This window comes from Penicillium pulvis, assembly GCF_028828015.1.
Source record: "Penicillium pulvis strain IBT 33274 chromosome Unknown contig_23_segment0_segment0, whole genome shotgun sequence".
Taxonomy (NCBI): Eukaryota; Fungi; Ascomycota; class Eurotiomycetes; order Eurotiales; family Aspergillaceae; genus Penicillium; species Penicillium pulvis.
In genome coordinates, this window is record NW_026643075.1 from 1 (window position 1) to 22,112 (window position 22,112).

Below are 22,112 nucleotides of genomic sequence, written 5' to 3' on the forward strand. Positions count from 1 at the left end.
CCCTAACCACCCTACCCTAACCCTAACCTATTACCACCCTATTGTTAGTCACCCTTACCACTATAATCGATCACCCTTACCACTACCCTACTTCCACTATAATTGGTCACCCTACCCACTACTTTACTACCTACCCTACTTCTACTAATATTGGTCACCCTTACTACTACCTTACCACCCTTCCTACTTCTACTATAATTGGTCACCCTACCCTCTACCCTTTCCTATATTACCACTACCCTACCACCCTTCCCCCTTCTACTACCCTACTCCTCTATTCTTTTAACTCCCTCTACTATACCATACCCTATCGCCTCCTACCCTTACTACTACCCTACTATAATACTACCCTACCCGCCACCCTATTATTGGTTACCCTACCTACTACTATCTATCCTTAGTCCCCTTACTACTCTTTCCCTTCTTGTATTATTCTTTACCTACTACCTCTTTCTCTTCTCTAATTCCCCTTTTACTATTTTACCCTATACTAAATATTCTGGTCTTTCACCCTTACCACGACCCTACTACCCTATTCTTTTTACTTCCTCTATTATACTATACCCTACCCTACCTTACCTTATCGCCTCCTACCCTATCTACTACCCTACTACCCTACTACCTTACCCTCTATCCTCTATCCTTAGTTACCCTAACCACTCCTTCCCTTCTCTTATTCTTCTTCTTTTTATATACCCTATACTTATTATTCCTATCTTTCCTAAATCTTCTATACTATGTACTCCCCTACTACCCTATATATATTATTATACTATATTCCTCTTCTTCTAAACCTAACCACTACCCTTACGATCTCCCCTTCCCTACTACCCTAACCACTTCTTTATCTATCACCCTTACTACTTAGTTATTCTCTATCCTACCCTACCTCTTATATATATTTATATATCTTAATATATTTAACCTTCTATTACTTAACTAGATATTAAACTTAATCGTCACGTCTATTACTCCCTTACCTAGAATATATATTCGCCCCGCTGTCTTAGTCTTGATTATTCTTATAATAATACTACTAGGATATATATATCTTAAAATCTCGAACTTCGGTATTAATAACCCTATTATATATTTCTCTCTCTCTAGGGTATGAATCATATCCTGGTATTCTAGAACTTTAGTATTAATGATACTATTATATATTCTTAAACCCGCTCTATATTCATTCTACTTTATGCCTATAATATACCCGCCGATACTAAATAAACTCCTACACTAACTAGGACTACTACGATGTAATCCCCACCGCTATCTGTCTAAAATACTACTTAACTTACTCTTTATCCGCGCTATTAACCCCGGCACTGGCTAATCGCCGATCCTATACCGCATAAATCTCTACCTACCTTCGCTCGCTGAATAATATCATCGTAACCATCGGTAATAATATTTCGCGGTACTACTAATACTATTATTATGCTTCTATTATATAGCTACTAGCCTTATTAGGATCCCCGGCCGGGCATATCGACTATGGCATGCTATATGGAAAATACGCGCTATAATCTTAATATTGGATCCTATAAAACCTACGCATCCATTTCTACCACGCCTTAGCCTCGCTATTAAATAACTACTAATACCCGAATAATATATAATTATTATCTATCCCCGCCTACGCATATGACTAACACCGCTGTAACCACTAGGTGATCTCGTGCTAGAAAAATATATTATTCTAGACTTAATCCTAGCTGGCTTGCGGCCACTAACTAGATAATTATGCACGTTTAATATCCTACCGCTAGAATATATATTAATTAGCGATAGGTACTATAGTAGGGATAACTGGTTCGGGAACTAGGTGGGCCGTGGTCTTAGGACTAGCTTGCTAGATCTAGGGCCCTAGGTATACGATCTACTATGCTAGGGACTAGGCCTAGGACCTAGGGGGTATGACCTACTCTACTAGGGACTATACCTAGGACCTAGGGGGTATGGCCTACTCTACTAGGGACTAGGCCTAGGGTCTAGTAGGTATGACCTACTATACTGACTATACCTAGGGCGTTAGGATTATAGCCTACCAGGCTAGGGACTGGCTCTAGGGCCCTAGGTATATAATCCGCTATACTAACTATACCTAGGGCGTTAGGATCATGACCTACCGTGCTAGGGACTAGGCCTAGGGCCTGGTGGGTATGATCTACTATACTAACTAGTCTTAGGGCCTAGGGGATATAACCTTCTATACGGACTAGGCCTAGGGCCTTAGGGATACAGTCTACTATACTAGGGACTATACCTAGGGCCTTAGGGACATAACCTACCAGGCTAGGGACTATACCCGCTAGCTATCATAGGACTCCGCTAGCCATATATCACTAGGACTACTAGCCACGCTATATAGGATACTAGGGATAGGCATCTCCCACTCGCTATAATACCTATCGCATACTAACTCGTCGCCTATACATTATTGCCATATATGCCTATCTAAATATTCGTCCAATACCACTCGTCGGCATCCACCCAGCCCATCCACTAGGAATATATATCGCTCCACCCGCTGCCGCTCCTCCTCGGACTCCTATATCTATACTAGACGACGTTAATACCTAATATTCTCCCCCTTGGGCTAGATGATAATCGCCTCGCTAGGCAACCTATCATAACCCGCACGCCCGCTCTCCTAGGCATAATCTAATACTGTGCGCGGCTACCCTAAATAGATCACACTACAGATATCCAGAATATCAATCCCTATCCCTAATGCGTTAGTCGCCACGATTATAGACCCGGGCGTCTACTAGAACCGCGCTAATATCCTATCTAAATCGTGCTACTTACTAAAAAATGCATCACATCCTAACTAGTCTACTATTATATAAATATATTTAATAATACTCCTATATATAATCACCCGTCCACGCCTAGCCTACCAAACGCGATGCTAAATAAACTAAATCACCATATCTATCTAGATCTATTAATATTAGTGGTTATATCTGTCTTTAATCTCTAGACGCCATATCTAGTATACCACGTTTGGCTAGTAGGTACGGGACTAATATATAGTGACCTAATCCCGTGGCCATCCTATCTAGTAATATAATATTGGCTCCACGGCGGGTAGTAACGTGGCCATTAATATAACCATCTAGGTCTTCGCCACACGTAACTAACCTATCTCTTATAACTAGGGCCGAAAATCGTTATGATTATTTAACACCATATAGCATTTATTAATCACGATCTATTCTAACCGCTATAATAACTACTACTAGTTCAAAAACGTCTAGAATGCCGGGCTACGGGTGGCCTCAGGCGTTACTAACACAATTGATGCTTCGTCCAGGGGCCGCTAGCTATTAAATACCATATATGAAATACCTAATTATTCATACCGAATCACTATATCCTACTATAATACGACTAATAGCACCACCACCACTATTAATCCACTACCAACCTATACGGGCAACATAAATAATATACTCTTACCACCGCTAGTAGGCATCACTACTACCACGGGACTTATACCTTACTAGATAGCCTATAACGCCGGCTCCTAGACCCCATAGAATACCATCTTAGGCCACCTAACCATCTTCTAGAATAATAATAACATAGGGGCATAGGCTAACTAGTACCATCGCTAGATCTAGTTCTCTTCCACGTCCTTATTGAATAGGTTACGCGTACGCTTGCCTAATAGCCCGCTATGTACGCGGGATAGAAATCCTAAAAACTAATACTAATCCTCGCTAGACTACTAAAACCGCTACCACCAGGTAGTTATACTATTCGTAGGCTCTATAATCGTGCGGCCATATATTATCCTAGCCACGTGGGATAAATATATAGCTTATAAATCCATAATATACCCGCTGAATTCATCCTCGTCCATCCTATTCTCGTTATCGGGATCATACGCGGATAGCTCGTCACTATAACTAGCTTACACGTTGCTCTCGAACTAGCTCTTCACCCATAAATACCGATGGCTAATAGCGATAGCGATATCACGGTATGCGGCAACATACATAGACTGCCTATATAACCCAGCCAACGTCGCCGATTCCAACGCCTTCCAAAATCGCACGCTAGTCCACTCCTTCTCGCTACCGGCGTCTAGGCCCCAAATATACTTAGCCCGGCGGGGTATAGTATAGACACCGCGCTACTACCACTAGTATGCCTATAATATCTCCATAAACAGCAATACTAACCATATATATTATACCACCAACTCGCCGACTTCCCGTGGCAAATACCGCTAGATCACCTTCGTATCGTTATTCACATAGAACCCTTTATAGTACTAGCTAACAAACACCACCATACCATCCTCAATAAACACATTATAGATCTCTCGCTCACTATTTCGGTGCTAGATACTTAATAACTCAGGGGCATAACTAGGCTAGCTAGCCATAATATAGATAGCCACGCTTAATCGCTCCTAGAATCGGGCCACCTCGGAAAAATACCAGTTAATCGCTCGCATCCAGAACCCCTACCCATTAGATTCACTAAATTGTCAGCGTAAAACGGGCTCCTAGGCTATACACTACACTAACCACTTAGCACTATCCACGGGCTATTAGGTACGGGAATCCTTTATAAAACTCTAATCCACGGCCCGTTACATAGGATCATTATATAAATCCTATAAATCAATAGCGGGCACGGGCGTGCGCTTAGCGAATAATAACTAGTAATATAACTAGTTCCACAAACTATCCACCAATCTATAAACCATCCCACGGAAATCACCTATGGTAAAATACAACTACTTATATAATAACTCATCCTCTCCTTTCCATCCCACATACCCCTTAGACAGGGTATTAAAAAACACCTTTATCCTATATATACGTAAATCTAATAACCACTAGATAGGCCCATTAGTCCCCCAGACCATAAACGCATCCACCATTAACCATACCCACTTAGGGAATAGATAGGTAACCTTCTAACCCTAGATCGGCGTCGCTAGCCCTAAAATCAATATAGCGGGGGATCCAAACCTAGAACGGGGGATAGGGGTCGTCTCTCAGACTAGGCTACTAGCGTAACCTTTATCCTCTCTATCTAATATATATCTATCCGCGATAGTAATATCATCTCTATAAAAATACTACTAGGACATCCCCTATCCTAACCCACGGCGGATAGCTAATAAATCGGGATCTAACCAGATAGCCTTATATAATACCAAAAACCATGCGATCTTAATCAAACTAGAAATCTTAGGCGGGTAATCTTCCACAGTATCCTATCCAGATACTTTCCGCCCTAACACGGCCGATGCGTAAATAAACGCATACCCGTACTTATAATACTAGATCTTCTAACGCAATAATTCGATATAAAAATCCATAATCGCACACTCTAACGGCTACAATTTATATAGCTCCTCCTCCATATCTATAGGGTCGGGGCTACTAGGGCGGGCCTACGCACAGTGCCATACCTAGTCCTATGCACGCTACTACTACAATATGAACTAGTATATAGGACTCTACTAATCGTGTGGCTACTAGGTGCGGGTAAAAAATATCAAAATCCGCTACCATAGCTCAATATAGTCCATGATTTCCGCTTCTTTTATATACGCTAACAACGGCTTATATAGGGAATCGGCCTTCTAGGTATAGGCGGCCTTAATACACACTAAATACCCACTAGCCTAGGTAATCTACTAGCTCGTGATGGCTAATCGCTCTATCGCCTACTAAATAGCGGATATAGTACCCTTAGGGCCCTCGCTATCCTCCTAGGGCCACTCCATAGATTACACTAATAAATCGGCCAGGATACCTTATAAATATAGAACCTATCTAGTGCGATTTAACCATAGCGTGGCTTCATCTAATTTACTAGCCTAGATATTAACCCGTTAGCTACGGGTCTACTACGCCTAGAACTCGCGCACGCGCTAGACTAACTACTGAATAGTGTCGGGGTTAGTGGCTAGTGGGGTAGCATAGGTAGTAGGGGACTAGTAGATCTAGATAAAATAGGATCTAGATTTAGTCTTAAAAATACACTGATATGATATAGACTAGGAATTATTATCAAATTCCTCCTAAATATAGCGAATTTCCAATAGCTTAGGTCAACCGCGGTAGTTACTAGGGGACTATTCATAGGCCTACTACTAATAGACTTATAATGACTAGATAGTATAGCAAATATATTTCTCACATCGTAAATATAATAAACCATTATAGTAAACTAGTAATCCTAGGATTAGCTAGTCAATCTAGATTAGCTAACTAGTAATATCGGGCTAGTCTTTAATATAGTCCTATTACTAGACACACTACTTAATCTCCCGTGCTATTAAATAGGGTAATTAATGGTTAGTATTAATTAAATAGTTAGTGATATTATCCCTTTATATAGTATACTCGCATTTCTAGTAAATCACCACCTAGAACTTAGAATTAGTAAAAAATACTTCGCTAGCGGTAGGGTTACTATAGGTAGTGCTTAATATATTATAATTAGGAATATATATCTAGGTGTATTAATTAGTAACCCACATAATTAGAATATTAGATCGCGAAAACATGGTCAATAGGCTATATAAAATAGAACTATTAGGAAATAAACAAAATCAACCCCTAAATTTTAAGCTAGAATAATCCTCGTGATTACCTATACCCTATTAGGTCTATAATAGTAGTTATTATATTATAATATATCATAGGCGGGTCTATATATCACCCCATCAAAAACCTACCAACTTTAAATCTAGTAACTACCTTTCCTAGTGGCCCTAATACCTTATAATATACGCTAACCCTAATAGAGGGTGGTTATTAAATTTATAAATAATTCCAACATCCCCTAATAGGGTAGAGTATAAATCGGTTAGACTTATAAGCCCTAATTCTAATTATAAAAAGGTTAAAGTATACTATATTAAAAAGGGTTAATAAATACTAAATCTAAGAAATCTAATACGAGTTATAATTAAAAAATCTAATAAGTGCTATAATTAAAAAATCTAATAAGAGTAAATATATCTAGTGAAAATTTAATAGATAGCTACATTAATAAAATATTTCTAGAAAGAATCCCATAAAGAACTATATTAGAGTAATATCTTAGAAGACAATCCTATAAAGAACTATATTTAAGCAATATCTTAGTAAAAAGGTCAAGAAAAAAGTAAGCCTAAGAGAAACTAATTAGATATAGTCTTCATCATTAGTACCATCGTCAACTATCTCTATCTCTAATCGCTAATTTAGACATTCTTACTCTAGAACCAGCGCGTGAATATTAGAGCCCGGAATAGGCACTAGCTTAGTATAAGCACTAGAGGTATAGCGGAGGTACTCTGCCTAGGCCACACGCTAGTATTCTAGGTATATAACAAAGATGATTAGTCAACGAGCATTATCACTAGTATAATACTAGGTACGGAATACCGCTAGGAGTAGATAGTTCCTTCTAAGCTTAGAGCGAAATATAGTAGTCAGGGCTACTATAATAGAGGTGGATACTAAACTAGTTAGCTAATGGTAGAGTATATAGCCCTTATACTCATAACGTGCGTAATAATGTGAAGAATTATTCATGCGCTAGTATTAATTAAGAGTATACTAAGGAATCTGTGGCGTGTAGAAAAGTGCCGCTAAGTATAGAAAGTAGGGGAGTTCGGGGAAGTCCCTAGCGTAGGATAGGTCAGCGAGGCCATAGATAGTCTCTATTAAGGTCTTAGAGGGGCCCCCTACCTAATTCGCCAGGGTTTGGATATTAGTAAAGAAGATATTATCCCTAGTAAAGATATTAGTAAGAAGAGATCTCGCGGCAAGGCGAAGGTCTTTAATAAGGGACACACACCACTAATTAGTCTACGGGTCCTATTTAGCCCTAATCGCCGTAGCACGGGCATTAGAATAATCAATCTAGAGATTATTAAGATTACTATATGATCTAGGACCATTAATAGTCTAGGGGGCAGATATCTAGGATATGGTTAGTCGTGGATAGAGGAGATATATAAGAGGGACCTACCTTAATATAGATCAGGAGTAAGAGCTACTAGAGTAGTAGATAATAGATTAGGGAAAGTTCTTCCTAGGAGACCAAAGATTACTTTAGTAGAACTAAAAGGTAGAGGGTACTATAAGGGAGCTTCTAGTAAAAAGTAGAGTAGGCTAAGCTAGGTAAAGACAAGAAGCTATAGGTTAGTGAAGATAATAAAGGAAGGAAAGAGAGAGAGAAAGAGATAGTTTATATATCTATCTCTTATAGTGAATATTATAGTGAATATTATAGTGAATATTATAGTGAATATTATAGTAAATATTATAGTAAATAAGTGCACTCTAGTAAATCAAATAAAATTAGATAAAATTAGTTTAAATCAAATCAGAGCGAATCAAGGTAAAATATATTAAATTAATTAGAATTAAAACAAAAAATAGAGTTAGATAAAATTAGAGTAGAAGTAAACTTAATAGTAAATATAGAAATATATATTTAACGTGGTCTAGCACTTCTAGCTATTAAAAACTACTAGATAAGTTAAATATGGTTAAATCACTCCAAAAAAAGGTATAGAGATTCTACTAACCATAATTACCCTACTTATTAACTTTTAATAAATAAAATCCTCGATTTACTAATATATCTAACTATTAGTTTTCTTAGGGTGGGTAGATAAGCTACATTTCAGTCAGGGATAATATAGGAAGAGAGTTACCCCATCAAAAAAACACGCCAACTTTATACCCTAGTAACTACACTTTTCACTACGCTAAATACCCTAAAAATCAAATAGAGGGTAATTAGACTATTAATTAAGAATATATATAATTTTTAGCCTTATCAGAGCCTAGAATATTAATATAATGCATAAAAGAGTGTGTTTAATATAATACACCCTAACCCACTTCTTTTTCCCCATACTTAAGAAATCTACCCTAAATATAATACAGTGTATTATAATTACCCTTATGGGTTAGGCTACTAATAGGAGTAGTAGTAATAGATAAACTTTATGATCTATAGGTCCTAGATCTACTAGATATAGATAAGATAGGTCTTTAAGATCTTAGGCTAGAAGATCTAATATACTATATTAGGCTAGCTTATCTAATCCTAGAAGATATAGAGATCCTCCTAAGGGTAGTAAAGAAGCTTAAGGAAGTAGGGCTTAAGAGATAGAGGAAGGGTTATAGTAAGTAAGAGTAGCTAGGTCTATATACTAAGTAAGTCCCTAAGCTTTAGAACTAGTAGCTAGAATATTTAATTATAGGTAAATATAGTATAGTACTTATTAATTATAATCTAATTAAGATAGTAGAGTAGATACTACTAGTTTAAGAAGGCCTAGAATATATCCCTATATATAGACTTAGGGGTTATAAGTATAATTAAGATAGTCTCTATAGATTATTAGCTATTCTATTCCTTATAGCTAATACTAAGTATAGTATATTATTATTAAAGATTATAGTAAAGGATAGTTAGCGGGATAATTACTATTATAAGGCCCTTAACTATAAAGATAGGGAGTATAAAGAGTAAGCTCTTATTACCCCTAGTAGATATTACTATAAATATAGGGCTTACGCTAGTTTAGATAGCCTAGATTATAGGGAGCTAGAGACTATAGAACTATATAGCGTCACTATCTATAAATTACTATAGTATGGTTATAGGGTCTACCTTAGAGAGATTATATTACTATTTTATCTAATACTCTATACTTTTATCTTACTAGGGGGCTATCTTCTACTTCTTTAGGCCTAGGCCTAGGCTTATAAAGCCTAGTAAGCTATACTAGTTAGTACTTATAACCTAGAAGAGCTAATAGCGCTATATAGTAGAGCTAGGCTACTTAGAGAGCTTATAGATATAGACTATATCTACTATATATAAGGAGTAACCTACTTAGTTATTAATAAAGTATATAAGGGCCTACTTAGGGTTAGAGAGATTAGGTATATTAAGATCCTCGCTAGGCTCCCCTACCACGCCCTTCTTATATAAATTATATTAGAAGGTACTTTTAGGGTAAAGAAAATAGTAGCTAATCCTAATAGCGATATCCTAATATCTAGGGATATTTAACGCGTAATCTTAGAGGCTATTCTATATCTTACGCTAGAGTATCTAGCTAAAGCGCTCTAAGATCTAGATATAGTATTTCTATAGGTCTAGGGACTAAAGTAGTATAGTATAGAAGGGTAGGATAGGTAGATTAGGGTAACTAAGGATATAGTCTAGCTACTTAATAAAGGGCTATACTAACTAGAGATATTAAATTATAAGGGTACCTATAGTATAGGGAAGGTAGTAGTAGATAATCTTAATATTATTACTTATATAGAAACCTTTATAGTAGCTTATAGTAAGGACTATTAGGCTATCCTTAATAAAGATATTCTAATAGGAATTTTCTAGATTTTAGTACTAAATACTTAGAAGCTTAGGGATATAGATAGACTAGCTACTAATAATATAGATTAGAACGCTAAGTTTCTTTAGAAAGTATATAATAGTAAAGGAATAGCTTTTAAATTAGGACTAGTAAAGATAGGAGTTATAGATATTAATAAAGGAGCGCTAGAGCTTAGGCTCTATATAGATCTAGGTTAGTAACTACTAGATACTATCTATAGGCTATTTTATCTAAGTATCCTATAAAAAGCTCTAGTTTAGGGCTATCTAGGCTAGATTATTTATTAAAGAGTTAAAGAGGATACTAGGGGTATATAGGGTAGTCTTATTAAATAATAGAAGGCTCTTATTTATAGTCTATATAAGGGAGTAGATAAGGATATATATAAGGCCCTAGAAATTATCTATAGTAAAGTAGATATTCTTATAAAGGAGCTTATTAAGATCTATCTAGCCTATACTATCTATACTTATAGTATTATAATAGATCTTAATACTATAGGTCTAGAGATTAAGTATCTACTATATTAGGCTATTAATACTATAGATTATATAGGCCTTTATAATAATCTTAATCTATTAGTAGAATAACTTACTTATCTAATAGGGCTAATTAGGGGAAGAGAGAGTAGGATTACTTAGGGGATATAAAGATAGAGATAAGCTAGGTATTATAGTATAGTAGCCTTTATCCTCGCCCCTAGAATAATATTCTAGATTATCTAGTAGAGTCTAGCTAGCCTAGGGGGTAGTCTTAATATAATTATCTATAAAGGCCTTAAAGATCTAGTCCTAGTTAATATTAAATAAAAAGGCCTTACTAAGTATAAGGAACTAGAAGACCTTAATTATCTTTAAGAGGATTAGGGAGTAGCTATTAATATCCTACTAGCCCTAGAGAGACTAGCTAAGCACTACTAATATATAGATAAGGGTATACTCATATTCTTCTACACTAATCTACTAGTTTAAGAGCTTAAGGTAGAAATCATAGTATACAATCTTAAGGGAATAAAGCTAAAAGTAATAGTACGCCTTATCTACTAGAGCGTTTTTAGGCTTAGGGCTTAAGAGAGAGGACTTAGTAAGACGCTAGAGAGCCTACTATTTCTAGCTTTAGTAACTAATAAATTAATAGACTAGGGTAGGCTAATCTAGGGGCTACTAGATTTAGGTAAAGAAGTAGAGGATCTATTACTAGAGCTTTAGATACTTTATAATACTTACCTTATCTATATAGGGCTAGATTAGCTTTATAGGGGTATAATTAGCCTTAGTCTAGGCGGCCTTAATCTAGATTAGGTAGCTATAATACTTTATAATCCACTAGCTTATCTAGGCCGCGCGAGCTAGAGTATTATAGATTACTTATACTACTACCTTATCTCTATCTATATTAGTAGCTAGAGTTATAATTAGATCTATAAGGGGCTATATAAGAGTACTAGCGAGGTACTCTACCTAGTATATATAATTTAACTAGGGATTAGCCTTATTAATAAGCCTAGACTAGATTATACTTCTATAGGGCTAATAAGTAGCCTAGAACTAATCTTCTAGGGCCTAGAGAATCTAATCTATAATCTTAAGAGTTAGAGATAGCGCTATAGACTTATACTCTAGGCTAGGCTACTTAACCTAGAAGAAGGAGGATCTAGTACTAGACTAGAAGTATTACTAATAGATTATAGGGGTATAGCCTAGGTCCTTAAGGGGGTTATTATACTTTAGGTTAGAGGAAAGCTAATAGCTATATTAATACTTAAGTATTATAGCTATTATATAGTAGGAATAGCTAAAGTAGGGGTAGCTTATCTAGATATACTAAAAACTATTAGTATAGAGTTTTAGACCTAGGATAGGCTACTAGAGTATAAGGGGATATAGTAAGGTTTTAGTATTATATTTAATATTTTAATAGTTATAAATAATATAAGCGATTTTTATAGTAATTAGCTTTAATAATAAGTATAGCGCTTTATTAAGATAGTCTTAAATTAAATTAGGTCAAATTCTAAATTTATACTATTAATAGAGGATAATATAGAATTTAGGTATAAGTTAGAAAAGCTTCTAGGTAAGCGCTTTATCTACTATAGTAGGTCTAGTAAGATAAATTAGATTAATAGATTAAGGAAACCTAAGAGATAGGAGTAAATTTAGATATAATAAAAAATAGTAATAGATTTAATTAATATAAATAGATAAGAAAATAGGGAAAAGGGGGAAATATAATATAAAGCTAGTAAAATAAGAAATATAATTAATTATTTTAGACTAGAGTTAAAATAAGAAGGATTTATTATCTAGATAGGCGGGATACTATAGGGAAAAGGGGGAATTTAAAGATATATAGTATAGTATATAATATAGGGAGTAGAAGTATAAGATAGTTAAGATATATATTTAGAGAGGGGCTAGCGTGGTCTATAGATAGAGACTACTATCCTATAAAAACTAGGGGGTTTTACCTAGGATTTACTCTAGGAATCTATCTTAATTAATAAGAATATTATATAAATTTAAAACTAGCCTCTCTTATACAATTTATAGATAAAAGGGATAGATATTAAAAGATATAGTTAGGTTCTCCTAGATATATAAAAGCACTAAGTTTAATATATATTATATAAGCCCTAGCGTTTACTTTACTTTACTCTAGAATATAAAAGACCTAGATTTAATATACCTTATATAAGGTCTAGTAAGCGAAGTGACTTTATTAATAGATTTATTAATCTCTATATAAGAAGTAGTTTATATTAATTTATAGTAGTATAGCGTCTAAACCACACTAGGTTTAATCTAATTAGGGATCCCTATCTACCTATTAATTAACTAGATCTCTTCTAACCCTAGCCTCTAGATAGGCGAGAACCCTAAGATATATAAAAGAAAGAAGAAAAGAAAGAGGAAAAAGTTATATTTATAGTAAAAAAAAAAAAAAAAAAAAGAAAAGTAAAAATTTAGTTAGTATTTAGTAAAGGAATAGTTAGTATTTAGTAAAGGAATAGACTATGATTTAACTCTTATTTATCTCTAACTTAATATTAATAATCTTATACTCTTATATAATTAGAAGATAATTAATATTAGAGAGAGATTTAAATTAATAAAATATTAGATATAGTTAGGTTCTCCTAGATAGGATTTTTAATATAGGGAACTTAAAAGAATTACTACTATATAAAACCTATAGCTTTTTATCTAGTATTTAACTAAGATAGACGCCTTAATTAATAGAAATATTATATTAATTTAAAATTAGTCTCTTTTATATAATTTATAATAGAAAGGTAAGGATATAATTAAGACCTCCTAGATTAGATCTTTATCTATCTACGCTTTATAACTTCTATATAGAGTAGGGCTTAACTTAATTTATTAAATAATAATATAAAGGTCTACTTAGGATCTTATAACTATAAATTTAGACTTTCTATCTTTTCTTCTCTCTTTCTCCCCTCTCTTCTACTAGATTAATAAAGTAGATAGGGCGTTAGCTATAAGGAAGAGTTTATTATACTATCTACTCTATTAATAGGGGATATATAAATATTTAAAAAAACTTAAAGCTAAGAGAGGCTATCTCTTACTTAATTCTTATTTCTCTTTTATTTCTCTCTTATTTCTCTTTTATTTCTCTCTTACTTTTCTCTTATTTTACTTATAAGAGTAGACCTTATTACTCTCTAATACTAGATTAAGAGAAATATCGCCTTAAAATATACTAACTAGATCTACTCTTACTTATAGCCCTCTAAGACTATCTCTAGTCTTATTATCTTATTATATAGAACTTAGAAAATCACCCTCTATAAAGTCTCGCTAATTTAGCTAGAATATAATATATTAACTCTTAGGCTTCTTATATAACTAAAATAAGCTTAGTTTAATTAAATTATATATATCTTAAGATAATAAACTAATAAATCTAAAATTATCTTCTTTTACTACTTAGAGATATTACTCTAGTTTACTAGTAATTATTAAAATACCCCTAATTACTATAATTATCTATTACCCCCTACTAAAATAACTAAAGAGAAAACTATAAATTATCCTTAAAAAGTTAAGTACTATATAATAATAATACTAATATAATAATAAGGTTTTCTACTTTATAAATAAGAAACTAGTCTAAATTAAACGCTAAGAGGAGTAAAATAAGTATATAAAGGAGCTCTAGGAGAGGGAAAAATAATAGATTATAAATAAGAAAAAGAAGATAGAATAAGATATTAAGATATATAAGCTTAAGAGACGCTAAGGATCTCTAAAACTAGAGCTAAATCTATAGTAGGTCCTATCTAGCTAGCCCTATCTCTTTATATTCTTTAGGATAGTAAAGTAGCCTAACTAAGAGTTACTATATATATAGACTATCCTAGAATTAAAATAAAGGAATTAAGATAAGGCTTATAAGAGTTAAGATAGGAGAGTAGAGAAGATAGAAGATATAGCTATATATATAGATTTATTATCTAATAAAGAGTTTAATCTAGATTAAGAGATATTATTAGTAATATTAGCCCTAGATTAGATAATAAAAGAGGGTCTTAGATAAAGGGAATTTCTACTACTTTTACCTTTCTATATTATAAAGCCTACTTAAATATTCTATAAAAATAGGTTTAAATTAGGCCTTTATAAAATAAAAGAATTAATTAATCCTCTATTATATAAGAAGGGGAAATTAAGAAGAGGAAGATAAATATATAGTAAAAATCTTAAGATTCTATATAGCTAGGACTTTTAAATAACTATCTCTCTTATTTTAGTAAGCCTTACTAGAAAATTTAACTTAAAATAAATTAAATTTAATTAAATTAAAATAAATTAAATTAAATTAAATTAAATCAAATCTAATTAAATTAAAATAAATTAAATTAAAATAAAGTAAATTAAATTAAATTAAATTAAATTAAATTAAACTAAATAAAACTTAAGTAAGTCTATCTCTATAATTAGTACTTAAGATTAAAATATTTTTCTTATCTTATTACTAATTATTATTATAGGCGCACTATATTAAAAAAACTAAATTAATTTACTATTTTTAATTTATATCTATACCCTATCTAATAGATTAGTATCTCTAGAATTAAAACTAGAAAGATATTATTAACTAACTTAGACTTTTTAAAAGTTTTAGCTCTCTTAGGCTATTAAAAGTAGCTCTAATCTACTCTAGAAGAGTACTATATAAAAGTGCTCTAATCTACTTCCTGCTCCTCTTTTTCTACCTATACTTAAGCCTTTATATTACCTACTAGTCTAATAGATTAGACCTACCCCTATAGGATAGAAGTATATCTAAAATATTTTTTATAAAGTAATATATATATATTTAAGAATATATATTATATCTTATAATATATATCTTATATATAATTAAGGTATTAGAACTTTAGATTTCTTCTAGTTAAAATCTTAAGGCCTTTAGTACTACCTCTCTAGGGCTACCTAGATATATATATATCTTTAATCTTAGACCTTAGGAACTCTAGTAGTCTCTAGATCTCTTTTCTCTCTAGGGCTCTTAGCTAAATAAATATCTATCTAAATACCTACCTATTATTAGATATTTTAACTCTATTTAAAAAGAAGATATATATATATTACTAAAATACGTATTTTATATTATATTAAAATATGAAATATATATAAATTACTAGATATACTTATAATATAATAGTTTTTAAAATATTATACTTATATATATTTACCCCCTAATATATATATATCTAAGATATATACTTTTTTAAACTACTATATTTTTTGAAAAAATAAATTTTATAAAGAATGTATAATTTTAAAAATATTATTATAGTACTATACTTACTAAAAATATAATAAGCGTATAATATTTAGCTTTAATACTATTAGACTATTATATTCTCGATCCTTAGGATTCCTATATAGTATCTAACTCTAAGGCTATAGTTTACTATAAATATATATATCTAGAAGACTTTTACTTTTAGGTTTTACTATAGATCTATATTTAGTTACTATTATAATATATAGTAACTTTAAATAATAATTATAAGCTTAATATATAATATAAAGAGGATTTTAAAATATAATTATAATCTTAAAAATCTTTTCCTTTTATAGTATAATAATTAAATTTCTCTAACCCTTTTATAGAATTATTAATTACTAAAGTCTATAGTAAAGATAATTAGGTTCTATTACTAATATATAGTTACTTTAGATAATAACTATTAGCTTAATTTATAATATAGAGAGAATATAAAAATATAGATATAATCTTAAAAGATTTCTCCTCTTATAATATAAAATTAAAATTCCTTTAATCTTTTTATAGAATTACTAATTACTAAAGTCTATATTAAAGATAGTTAGATTCTATTATTAATATATAATAACTTTAGATAATAACTATTAGCTTAATTTATAATATAGAGAGGATATTAAAATATAGTTATAATCTTAAGAATATCCCCCTTTTATAATATAAAAAACTAAATTTTTTTAAGTTTATTATAAAATTATTTATTACTAAAGTCTTTATTAAAGATAGTTAGGATCTATTACTAATATATAATAGCTTTAGATAATAACTATTAGCTTAATTTATAATATAAAGGGGATATAAAAATATAGTTATAACTTTAGAAGTCCTCTCCTTTTAATAATATAAAAATTAAATTCTTATAATATTTTAGTAAGCTTATTATTAATTAATATTAAGGATAGTATAGATTATTATAAGTAAGATAAGAGCTTATCTATTTAGATAATTAGGGTTATTTAGTATAGAAGATAAGAGCTTATTAGTTTTAATAATTAGGGTTATTTAATATAGAATTATAGAGTTTATATCTTTACTTTAGGTATATTTTTATAATATAATAAAAGATAAATTTATTTTATATTAGCTCTCTATCTAGCTATATATCTTAAAAAACTATTCTAGAGATTTAAGATTTATCTTTTCTAATTTAGGTATATTATTAAGGAATTTAAGTATTATATATTCTTACTATATTAAATATAGCGCCTTTTAGTCTTAGTTATTATATTAAATAAAATAATTATATAATATATATATATAGAAGTTAATTAATCTAATATAAGAGTCTTATACTCTCTTTAGTATTATATTCTAGATTAATAAAAATTAGGACTATCCTATTTAAGAATAGTAAAGGTATAATAGGAAATATAATATTTAAGTAATCTATTTTATATCTTAACTTTTAATACTATCTATCTATATAAATAAAAATAAAATAGATTTACTTTTTAATAGAGAGTATTAATAAAACTATTAAAGATATATCTAGATTTTTAGATAAATATCTAGTGATTTTATAATATAATTAAAGAATTTAAGTATTATACTTTTTTACTATATTAGGATTAGCGTACTTTCTATAATATTAGTTACTATATTAAATAAAGTAACTATATAATATATATATATAAAGATTAAATAATCTAATATTAAAGCCTTACTATCTCTTTAGTATAATACTATAAATTATTAATAAATAAGATAATATTTCTTAATAATTATAAGAGTATAATAGGAAATATAATATTTATATAATCTATTTTATATCTTAACTTTTAATACTATCTATTTATATAAATAAGAGTAAAATAGATTTATCTTTTAATAAAGAGTACTAATAAAACTATTAAAGATATATTTAGATTTTTAGATAGATATCTAGCGCTTTTATAGTATAATTAAAGAATTTAAGTATTATACTTTTTTACTATATTAGGATTAGTGTCCTTTTTTCTCCTCTTATAATACTAAGAAATAGCGCTAATAATATTAACTTCTAATAATCCTTATAGCTACTAATATTATCTAATTTAAATAATAAACTATATTTTAGTATCCTAAAAGTAGAGGCTTTTTACTAGTATTAGTTTTAGTATATTTAAAGATCTAGTTAGTAGTAGTTACTTTAGTAAATTATACCTATAGATATTATAGTTTAATTAGGACTATATAGTATAATTTCCTACTTTAGGTATAGAAAACTATAGAATTCTATTAGATAGGGTACCTAGGATAGATAGATTACTTAGGGTAGATAGGGTACTCTAGGTAGGGTAAAATATTAATATTAAATTAGATAGAGTAATTAGATCGCTCTAGAGAGGGTTTAGAAACCCTAATTCTAATATACTAGGTATATAGAGCTAAGAGAGAGCTAGGATAAAAGGATTTTTAAAGATATTACCTTCTAGAACCTAATTAATTAGATAATATATATAGGTCTAGTTCTATAGCTCTAACTAGTTACTACTATAGTGATCTTACTTATATACTATATAATTAGGAATACTAGTTTAATTAATCTATATTTCTATAGAACTCCTATCTAAACTAGTTAAAATAGAGCTTTTAAGCTTATATATAAGGTTATTACCTTTTAATATAGCTTATTCTTTATTTAAATTATATATATAAAGGGTGGTTAGGGCGAAGACCTAGATATATAGTTAGTAAGCTATATATTCTATATATATATATCTCCCCTATTAGCATAGTAGATTAACCACTTTAAAAATTACTACCCTATATTATAACTAGCCACCCTAAATATAGGATAATCTAGGGTAATATAGTATAATAAGCTTATATAAAGCTATATTATATATAATTATAATAGTTAGGGTAGAAGGTTCTAGAAATAGTGGTTACTATATATATATAGACTAGAATAGGCGTAATTAAAAAAAAAGTCTTAGCAAAAAATATACAAAATCAGGCAAGAATAGGCAGGAATCAGGCCAAATTCAGGCCAAATCAGGCCAAATCAGGCATCTACGCTAACCTCATTTAAAAGGGTGCCCCCATTAGGGCCCATTAGGGCCCCCAATAGGGGCATAGATTTTTTGGGGTGGGGTGGATTTTGGAATTTTAGAATAGGGCCCCATTTGCCGAAGCCTAATTAGGTGGCATACTATATCCGTAGTTTACGGAGAGGATATATAGATATCTATGGATATTAAGGATATTACCGTAGTCTAGTGACTAGGGCGTATAAAGAATTAACCGTGCGGAATACCTAGCTTAAGTACGGCTAAGCGGATGGGAAGCCCTGTTTTCTATACCCTATGGTCGTATGTAGTGAGTATATCTTTAAGATAGACTATATTATTTGAATATGATGACTGTTTTTACTACTGCCTAGACGAGAAATCTTTAAGTGCTGCTTTAACGTCACGTAATCAGGTTGAGAAGTGAAGTAGGTAATTGATAAGGTGGCAGGGAGAAAGCGGCTAAGAAATGTGAGATCCGGCGCATAATCCGCCATTTTAATTATGGGTCCCATATAGTATTGGCCTCAGTGTCCTATCACCGGGTTTCACTGAGAGAATGAGAATGGGCATTTTTCATAGTCGCAAGAACGGGTAAGAAGCAAGGGGTTATTGTCTAAAGAGAGGGGGCAGTAGAAACGACTGCTAAGTAATGATCACGGATGAAGAGTGAGTTGTTTGGGACGTAGTTTGCCTCAGGCCTCCGGCCCCCATGATCCCTCGCTTGGATAGCTTGAATTTATTCAAGCAGGTCACCAGTCAAAAGAAGTTGAACCGATGTAAAGGGGCAAGAATATCCCAATAATTGCCCTGGAATGCAAAGAATATGTGCAATGGAACGTTTTGTATCTTTCGCATTCCGGAGACAAGGGTAAGTGACTTTAAATTAGCCACAGCGTTTGCATGTTCCAGAAAAAAATACAATTTTGCAATCTCAACATGGAGCCTCATACTCGAAGACAATCTTCACAGTCATCGTTGATGCCACGCCAGGCTCGCGACAGACGGCGAATGGTCGAGATGTTTATCGCGCTCTCCGTAAGAAAATATCCATATCTATCTCCCTCACAGACTCTGACTATGTATGGATAGCTAGTACTTCTCTCTTCAGGAATAGATCAGACTGCCATTGCAACCGCGATTCCCACTATTTCAGCTGAGTTGGGGTCATCCACCGGCTATGTCTGGATTGGTGCTTCTTTCCTACTGGGATCAGCGACAACTCCAAATCTCTGGGTTGGTCTGTCGGACATCTGGGGTCGGAAATCAGTGCTTTTGACCTCGGTGTTTGTCATGTTTGTCGGTGCTCTTCTTGGTGGGTTTGCCCCAAATATGCCCATGCTCCTTGCCGGGCGGACGCTGTCTGGAATGGGAAATGGCGGAGCCATCCAACTCATTACGGTGGTCATATCCGATATGTTCAGCATGAGGCGCGTTAACCATTCCCCCTTCCCCCTCCCCTACCCCGCTCTCTTTGTTCACTATATCACCCGTTGGCTAATTGCTAATTGTTTGCAATTATTAGGCATCGAGGTGCATTTCTGGGAACACTTGAGGGAGTGTTCGTTATTGCTTCCGCCTTGGGACCTCTGATCGGCGGCGCTTTTGCGGAGAAAGTCAGCTGGCGATGGATTTTCTGGATCAATCTTCCATGCTGCGGACTAGCATTCGCATTGATTCTCTGGTTGATGGATGTTAACCACTCGAAGACTGATATGATGACAGGCCTTCGGATGATGGACTGGCTGGGAGCAGCTGCAATAGCCGGAATGACGAGCTTACTATTGGTAGGACTCAACTTGGGTGGTGCCTTCGCTCCTTGGGGGTCCGCCTTGGTAATTTCTCTCTTGGTATCCGGGATACTCGTGGCTTTCCTATTCATCTATATTGAAGTCCACTATGCGAAGCGGCCTATCATACCTATGAAAATGTTGCAAAGTCGGTCTGTTTTGGCTTGTATGGTATTAATACTCTCGCAGAATATGGTAAGATAAGTCCTTTCTGTTCATATGGTCTAGAGAACCTCTTACTGACCTGTCGGGCTTGAGAAAATAGGTCACCATGGGACTTCAATATTACCTTCCACTCTATTTCCAAGCAACCACTGGGGCAACCGCCCTGCAATCGGGACTGTTGATTCTTCCTTTTGCAATTGCTGAGTCGCTCAGTGCTGTTGCTGTTGGTTTCTTTGTTGAGTGGAAAGGGGGCTACCGCACTGTGTTATGGGTAGGAAGCAGTTTGCTTGTCTTGGGAGCGGGTCTTTCTGTTTTGTTCGATGACTCAACTTCTGTGGCGAGGATTATTGGCTTTCAAGTGCCATCCGGTGTCGCTTCGGGTCTTCTGTTCTTTTCCTCACTCATTGCTCTGCAAAGTGAGGTCTCGCGAGAGAACACGGCTGCAGCCACCGCAACCTTCGGCTTTGTACGGTACCTCGCAATGGCGGTTTCAGTGGTTCTTGGAGGCGTTATCTTTCAGAACGACATCGATGGTGTCATCTCAACCAGGCCTGAGCTTCCTGAGTCTCTTCGGCAGCAGTTCGATGGTGCCCATGTCGTGGCCAATCTTCCGGCCATTGCACAGATTCAAGATACTCAGCAGCGGCTAATTGTAGAGCAAGTCCTTGCCCATAGTCTTCGCCCTGTTTGGATCTTCTATGCTACTGTTGCCGGTTGTGGATTGATCTCAGTTTTCTGGATCTCTAAAAATCGTCTCAGCTCAGAGCACACAGAAACCATGACGGGCCTGAAGACGGAGGCGAGCCAGGGGGAAATACTGATGGCATAGCCTGATTGTTCACTTGCTACTGACATAATGCTACTGTATTTTTCGATATATCAACCCCACGGCAAAGGTTGTCATAGATTTTCAGTGCACTGTTTTACAGGGGATTTCAATCGAAGGTCTAA

The 22,112-nt window shown here is 33.1% G+C and overlaps 1 protein-coding gene across 1 annotated transcript; it reads left to right on the forward strand.

Moving 5' to 3' along the window:
* Nucleotides 1-20,145: 20,145 nt before the first annotated feature.
* On the forward strand, nucleotides 20,146-21,990 carry N7503_004284 (major facilitator superfamily domain-containing protein; the record flags this gene model as incomplete). The annotated part of the gene is made up of 4 exons (XM_057063831.1): nucleotides 20,146-20,244; nucleotides 20,299-20,624; nucleotides 20,732-21,191; nucleotides 21,262-21,990. 4 exons carry the CDS (start codon nucleotides 20,146-20,148, stop codon nucleotides 21,988-21,990), a joined length of 1,614 nt encoding a protein of 537 aa, XP_056921574.1.
* Nucleotides 21,991-22,112: the final 122 nt, after the last annotated feature.